This window comes from Felis catus, chromosome C1, assembly GCF_018350175.1.
Source record: "Felis catus isolate Fca126 chromosome C1, F.catus_Fca126_mat1.0, whole genome shotgun sequence".
NCBI lineage: Eukaryota > Metazoa > Chordata > Mammalia > Carnivora > Felidae > Felis > Felis catus.
In genome coordinates this window covers 85,292-92,163 of record NC_058375.1, presented here as the reverse complement: position 1 = coordinate 92,163, position 6,872 = coordinate 85,292, and the positions used below count along the sequence as shown (strand labels likewise).

Sequence of the window (6,872 nt, the reverse complement as noted above, 5' to 3'; positions counted from 1 at the left end):
GACGATGAGATGGGACCATGAAGGCCTCTCCGGACCGTGCTGACAGCAAACCACACTCCTGGCCGGGTGCTTGTCCACATCACCTCCCTGTCCCACCTGGATGTGACAATGCTGCCTCAAAGCCCCCAGCTGCCAGCGCAGAGCCTTACCCAGCCGCACGCCTGTCCCCGCGCCCTCCCGGTCATTCCAGGCAGGACCCCAAAGGGTGGAGATGTACACTCAGCCTCAAGCCCCCAGAGCCCAAGAAACATGTTTATTGTTCAAGTTGGCTCATATTGCTGTGTGGGGTCTGTGGCACGCTTGTGCTCAGCTCAGTGCAGGATCCAGAAAAGACACCATGCCCACGAGAAGGAAGCCTGCTGCTTCATGACTTCCTTGGGAGTGTGCCTGGCTGGGCATGGTAGGGGTGGTGTGCAAAGCCCAGGCTGGAAGGGTCTGCACCTGCGCAGAAAGCCCCCACCCCACTAATCCTGGCCTGCTGCTCTGCATCTGCCCCTCAGTCCATCTAGGTCTGCAGAGTCTGAGTTCACCCCTGACCCATCTCTCCCTGGTGCCCCCAGTGGGGCCGCAGGACTCAGGGGAAGGCAGCTTGGTCCCAGAGACACAGGACACTTCAAGGGGAAACTGTAAACTGGTGGGTGCTGCGCTGCTCATCGATCAATAAACAATGAATAAACCAACCATTAAGTAAATAAACGGTACACACACAAACACTGAGGAACGAACACAGAAATGGACAGCCTCGACGCAGAGAGACAGGGACACACAGGGCAGGACTTTCCCGGTGGGGGTCGAGCACCCCGCCCCCGACACACGAGGCGCTGGGGCCACCCCTTGGGGCTTAAGGCATGTGGGAGGCCGCGGGGCTGGGTCTCTGTGCAATCCGCGCGGCGGCTCAGAGGCTGGTGGACGACACGGACAGCGTGGGTGAAGAGGGCGGCGGGAAGTTGAGCAGCTCGAGCACCGCCGCGCCCACGCTGCTGCGCCGCGTGAACATGCAGGACGCGGCCACCCACTTGTTGGTCCTCGGGTTATACTTCTCGATGGAGTTGAGGCTGGAGCTGCCATCGTTGCCCCCCACCGCGTACAGCCAGCCGTCCATGGCCACTAGGTCGTGGGTGCTCCTAGAGGCGTGGGGGTGGGGTCGGGGTGGTGAGCCTTGGGGGTGGTGCCAGGGAGGAGCTTCTGGGGGCGGGGCCAGGAAGGCGCTTCTGGGGCGGGGGGGGGGGGGGGGGGGGGGGGGGAGAGAAGCTTCTGGGGGCGGGACCAGGGAGGCGCTTCTGGGGTGGGACCAGGGCGGAACTTCTGGGGGCAGGGCCAGGGGAGGAGCCTCTGGGGGCGGGGACCTGGAGCTGGCGGGGAGGTGGGGGGGTGGTTACAGAAGGGAGGGGTTGGCACACCCCACAGGGGTGAGGCCCTTAGACCTATCTGCCAGGCGCTGGTAGGTGGTGGTGAAGACCCCCGGGCTGTGGAGGAGGGGCGAGCGCACCTTCGGATGTTCATAGGTGCTACACTCTCCCAGGCACCCGCCTTAGGGCTGTATCTCTCCACAGAGTTGAGGCAGCTGGTGCCATCATTGCCGCCGGCCACGTAGAGAGCCCCCTCCAGCACGGCCACCCCTGCTGAGCTTCGTCGGCTCAACATGGAAGCCACGGGGGTCCACGCGTTTACCTGTGGTTGAGGAAAGTGGCTGGGGGCAGACCCACCACAAGCCTCCCTTCTCCACAGCGCAGACCCCTACTCCGGGGCAGGGTATCTGTGCGAAAGGGATGGGATGCAGAGGGTTGACCCTCTGGGTGACATGGGTGACCAGAGTGATGACCTCAAATAGCTCTTAGAAAGGGAAATCAACGTGAGGGTTCGTACCTGGGGCTCATACTTCTCCACAGTTGCCAGGTGCGATGAGCTGTCGTAACCACCCACCGCGTACAAGTTCCCATCTGCAGAGAGTCAACATACCCACGGCGTGCTTGCTACATGTGGGGTCCTCAGGGTGGGGGCAGGTAGGGGTGGGGGTGTGGGCACTACACAAAGCAGGCTCTGTCACCCACCAAGCATGGCCACACGCACGTATCGCCTCCGGGTGCTCATGGCAGCGATGGACGTCCATGTTCCCGTCAGAGGGTCATAGCGCTCAGCACTGTGGACACCAGGTCTGCTACTGACCTTGAGCAGTGGCAGAAAGGCTGCCCTGGTTCCAGGACCTGCCCTCCCCTACGGAATGACTACAGTCCCATGCTGGGCAGTCACAGAGACTGACCCCAGAATCCCACTGCAGCAAGAAACAGGCCTTCTGGGTGGGCATGAGCCGCTGGCTGGCTGCCTGAAAGACCCTGGGCAAGTGTCCACATGGGCCCAGCCCCCGGGCTGCTGGGAAGAACTTGAGAGGAAAAGAAAGGGCAGCTGGGCTGGTGCAGATGGAGAAGCCCAGGGCACCGGGTGACTCGAGTCAGGTGGGATCCCTCTTTGCTCCCCTCAGGCATGACTTCTGCAACCCTGATGCGGCCACACCTACAGCCAAACCAACCCCAAGAGGCCACCCGGCCCCGACCCCGGCCACTACCTGTTGAGGCAGGAGGCCCCATCGTAGCCACCAGCTGCATACAGGAGCCCATGCAGGGCGGCCACACCCAGGCAGCTGCGCCTTGTGCCCATGGACACCTCAGGCTGCCAGGTGTTGGTCACGGGGTCGTACGACTCTACGGTGGCCAGGTCTGAAGTCCCATCGTAACTAGGGGAGGGGTCCGTTGCCGGTCAGGATTGGCCCAGCGGTATATGCTGAGCCCCTGACCCCAGACCAGCCTCCGCACTTACCCACCCACGGCATACAGCCGGTTCCCAACTGCTGCCACGCCCACCCGGGCCCGGCGCGTGGACATGGAGGCCACCACGTGCCAGCGGTCAGTGCGTGTGTCGTATGCTTCACAGTCCCCGTGGATGGCGAACAGGCTCCCTCCACCTAGGGATGGGGAGGTGACAGGGCAGGACAAGGGGCCCCAGGGAGGCAATGGGCTGGGGGTCTCTAGCATAGGTCAAGGTCAAGAGTATGGGGGCTCGAAGGGTGGGTGGGGGTGGGGATTGGTGAGCGGGTCACACCACTCGGGGTCCTCCGCAGGCTGACAAGAGGAGCTGGTGTGGGGTGGGTGCAGGATGTGACCAATATAACGTGGGGTAGGCTTGCGCTGGCCTAGGTCAGCATAGATCAGGGATGGGAGGGGAGAAGGAGGTGATGTGGGGGGCCTGGAAACCAGGGGACACGATAGGTGAACATACCCACAGCAAAGAGCACAGGGCCAGCGCCCTCACAGCGCCGGGGCCGCGTACGGCTGGTGCCCAGAACGCCCCTCTGCTCAGGCAGCAGGTGGAACTTGAGGGCCTCAATGAGCAGGTCCTTGCAGTCAGGGTGGTGCCTCACCAGGCTCTCGGCATCCACATGGCCCAGCAGGAAGTCCCGGCTCAGCAGGGGCAGGCGCACACACTTCATCAGCTGGGGGGGTGCAGGGGTGCCATGGTCAGGGGGCAGGCCCCAGTGAAGAGACTCACTCTCAGACACCCTGGACCCTTCCTGAAACACGTGCCTGCATCACTCCTGTGAAGGGTCTCTGGACACGGCAGAGCCCAGGTGCACCCAGGCCCTCAGCCACTGTGCAGCCCCTCCCGGGTACACTGGGCCCCCCCAGGCGCTGGCCTCACCCTTGGGACATGCTGTCTCCGAGAGTCCACGTCATGCTTGACCCAGCTCAGGACGGCACGGTAGACGTCCTCCTCCGAAGGCACGTTCAGGCTGTCGCTGGAGACCAGTTCCAGCACCTGGAGGTGGGGACCCTCAGACCTGAGATCTGGGGAGGGTCTTGGGGGCCCATGGAGCCCTGAAGGTGCCTGGGAGGGAGAGTCTGATAGGGAGCCCAGAGTTCCTATGAGAAGGGGCCAAGCAAGGTCAGGAGCCACAGATTTGGTTCCTGGGGACCTAGGCCCAGAGCAGTCCTGGGGACGTGGAACCAGGGACTAGAGGTTGTAGGCAGGGATGTGGTCAGGGCAGGATGGGATCAGAAGTCAAAGGTTGAACGCTTAGGTGGGTCAGAAAATGGGGATGAGGTTGTGGGGCTTGGTCAGGGGATGGGTCGTGAGCCTGGAGCGTGGGTCAGAGGTTGGGAATAAGGGTTGGGGGCGGGGGGAGGGGGGCAAAGGGCCAGGTCTTAAGGGCCAAGATGAAGGGAGCCAGGGGTCTAAGGACGGGGTCTGGGGTCCAGGGTCTAGGGACTGGGTCAGGGTCGAGGCTGTATGCCAGCTGGCACGTTACCTGCTTTAGTGGCAACAGCATGAACTCCTCAGTCTTGGCCACATCCACGAAGTGCTGCAGCACGTACCTGTGTGCTGCCTTGAGCAGGTCACCGCAGGAATGTGTGTCAGCAAAGCCCCGGATGCCCAGGCAGTTGGAGGGGTCGAGCTGACTCAGCAGGAACTTGCAGCAGGCGTCACGGACGCCATTCAGCTGCAGGAGGCTGGCAGCTGGGAGCAGAGTCTGTGGGGTGAGATGAGAGAGAGCCAGGGGAAGAGGGACGGAGAAACGGGACGTGAGGCACTGAGGGACAGGGAGAGGCACGAGAAGACACCGGGAGCTGAGGCACGAGGCCCAGGAGAGGTGCCGTGGGTTGTGAGATGAGGCACCCTCACCTGTACGTTGCCCTCGCCCACGACGATCTCGGCAGTGTATGCAAACTGCACCAGCTGGTCCAAGGCCTGAGGGTCAATGTCGTGCAGCGTCACGTGCGTCTGGCGGCTCTCACTCATCTCATCTGTGGGGACAGCGGGTCAGGCCGGTCCCTGCCCTGTGAGATCTGCGGAGCCCCCCAAGTGCCCAGACTGGATGTGGTGGTACTTGCTTGTGAACATGGCGTGGAAGTAGGGGCTGCAGGAGGCTAGCACCACCTTGTGTGCTCGGATCTCCTTGGCTGCCACGTGCAGGACGATGTCACACAGGAGGCCACGCTGCCTCATGCGGCTCATGGCCACGAAGGCGTCGTGATAGTGCCGTTTGGAGTTGTGGGACACAGTGTGGCCCTCACGGCTCAGCAGCTGCATTGCACCCTCCATGGGGGCCGTGGGCCGGGCCTGCCGAGGACGCGCACGCTCTGCCTCTGGGCTGCAGGTGGGTAGTGCCAGGTCAGGGTGCACTCTGCAGGGAGTTGTCCACCCACCCCTGAAACCTCGGGCAGGGCCAGGACACCCAGGAGGTCACCCCTCCGTCCAGCAGCCCGTGCCTGGCTTCCATCAAGGACCACCCTCCTCAACTTTTCCTCACATACGGGGAGCCTCCCTGGAGTCCAGCAAAACTGCCCCGTCCCTGTTCCTAGCGTGAGGTTCAGTCACGCACCTGATGTCGACTGTCGGGCCGATACGGCTTCCTCTGCTGGGACCCTCCTGGCACCACACTCCCCCCTGCCCAGGTGTACCCATAAGAACCAGGACCCCCTCTGCCTGTGACTCTCCCAAGAACCAGGCTTCCTCTGCCCTCCTTGGGACCAGGTTCTCTTCTGTCTGTGACCCGCCACCGTTCCTGTTTCCCATGAGTCCAGTGTCCTCCGCACGAGCTGGGCACACAGGACGTGCATGAAGCGAAACTGGCTAATGCTGTATGACAGCTCTGAAGAAGACCCCTATGCCCACCATCAGGCCTGACCTCACTTGACCCTCCGGAGCGGCTCCACCCGCCCCTCTTCCCCCCCGCCCCCCCAACACGCATCCTGCAGACAAGCCGCCTGAGTCTAAAGAGCGCAGCCGGAATTCAAGGGCGGCGGGAGAGGACAGAGCCTCCGGGAAGCAGCCACCTCTGGACGTCCTGTCCCAGGTCTCTGTGTGCGCGATAAACGGAGGAGGAGTTGTACCCTCCACCGGCCGGCCGAGTCTGCGGGGCGCAGAGGCCGCCTCCTCCGGGCAGCCTGCCAGGGTCGGCGCGCGCCCCTCCTTGTCTCCTTTCCGGACCCACTCAGCCCCAGGTCTGGCTTACGGTCCCCAGACCCTCGGCCCACTCACGCCGGCGGCTGCGGCGGCGGTGGCGGCGGCGGCGCCTCCGGCCCGGGCCCCGGACTGCCGTGCTCCGGGCTTTGTGTCCTGCCAGCCGGGCGCTCGCTGCGCGGCTGCATGGTCTCGGCCGCCGGACCCGCCGCGATCCGCGGAGAACGCACAGATGAACGGACGCACTGACGGCTGGAGGGCTGCTAGGCGGTGGCGGCCGGCTCAGCTTCCCTCGGTCCCGCCGCCTGCCCGCAGCCGCTGTTTCTCGGCGCCGCCCGCTCCGCCTCCCGCGCAGCCCGCGTCTTTGGGGACTGAACGAGGCACTCTAATCCTCCCAAATGTCTGGGCGCTCTGCCTGCCTCTTCCTCCAGGAAGCCCCCTGGGCCCCGCCCGCCGCCTGCCTAGGAGAAGCCTCACCGACCATCATCCATCCCCGCCAATTCATTCAAGAAGCCCCGCCCCTGTTAGCACCCTGGACCCGAAGCTTGGAAGGCCCTGCTGCCCCTGGGGCCTGAGGCAGCCCAGGACCACATCCTCCCTGACCCTTTGTGACCCCACGCAGACCACTTTGCCTGTCTGGCCTTTGCTGAGTTCGCTCCATGAACCCCTACAAGTACCAGGCCTTGAACTGGGTGGGGCGGGGTAGGGTGTGGTAGGACAGGGGTGCATGGCCTGGGGGACCTGGCAGGAGCCACGACTGCTCCCAAGAGGGCTGTGGGATCTGGCTGTCCAGGCCCACAGAGCCTTGCCTTTAGGTAGATGGGTGGAGGGAAAGAGGGCACAAGCTGGCCTTCCACCTCTTTTCTTCTCCAGGCAAGGCAAACTTCCAGCCTCTGGGCCTTTGTACCTGCCGTACC

At 63.8% G+C, this 6,872-nt stretch overlaps 1 protein-coding gene across 1 annotated transcript; it reads right to left on the bottom strand.

Moving 5' to 3' along the window:
- Positions 1-238: 238 nt before the first annotated feature.
- Positions 239-6,292, bottom strand: KLHL17 (kelch like family member 17). Its single transcript, XM_011284391.4, has 12 exons — positions 6,034-6,292; positions 4,884-5,143; positions 4,675-4,796; positions 4,301-4,522; positions 3,694-3,810; positions 3,274-3,487; positions 2,815-2,959; positions 2,564-2,731; positions 2,052-2,140; positions 1,867-1,940; positions 1,490-1,671; positions 239-1,124 (listed from the first exon to the last, which is right to left on the bottom strand). Exons 1-12 carry the CDS (start codon positions 6,141-6,143, stop codon positions 896-898), a joined length of 1,932 nt encoding a protein of 643 aa, XP_011282693.2. The 5' UTR covers positions 6,144-6,292; the 3' UTR covers positions 239-895.
- Between the last annotated feature and the right edge of the window lie 580 nt (positions 6,293-6,872).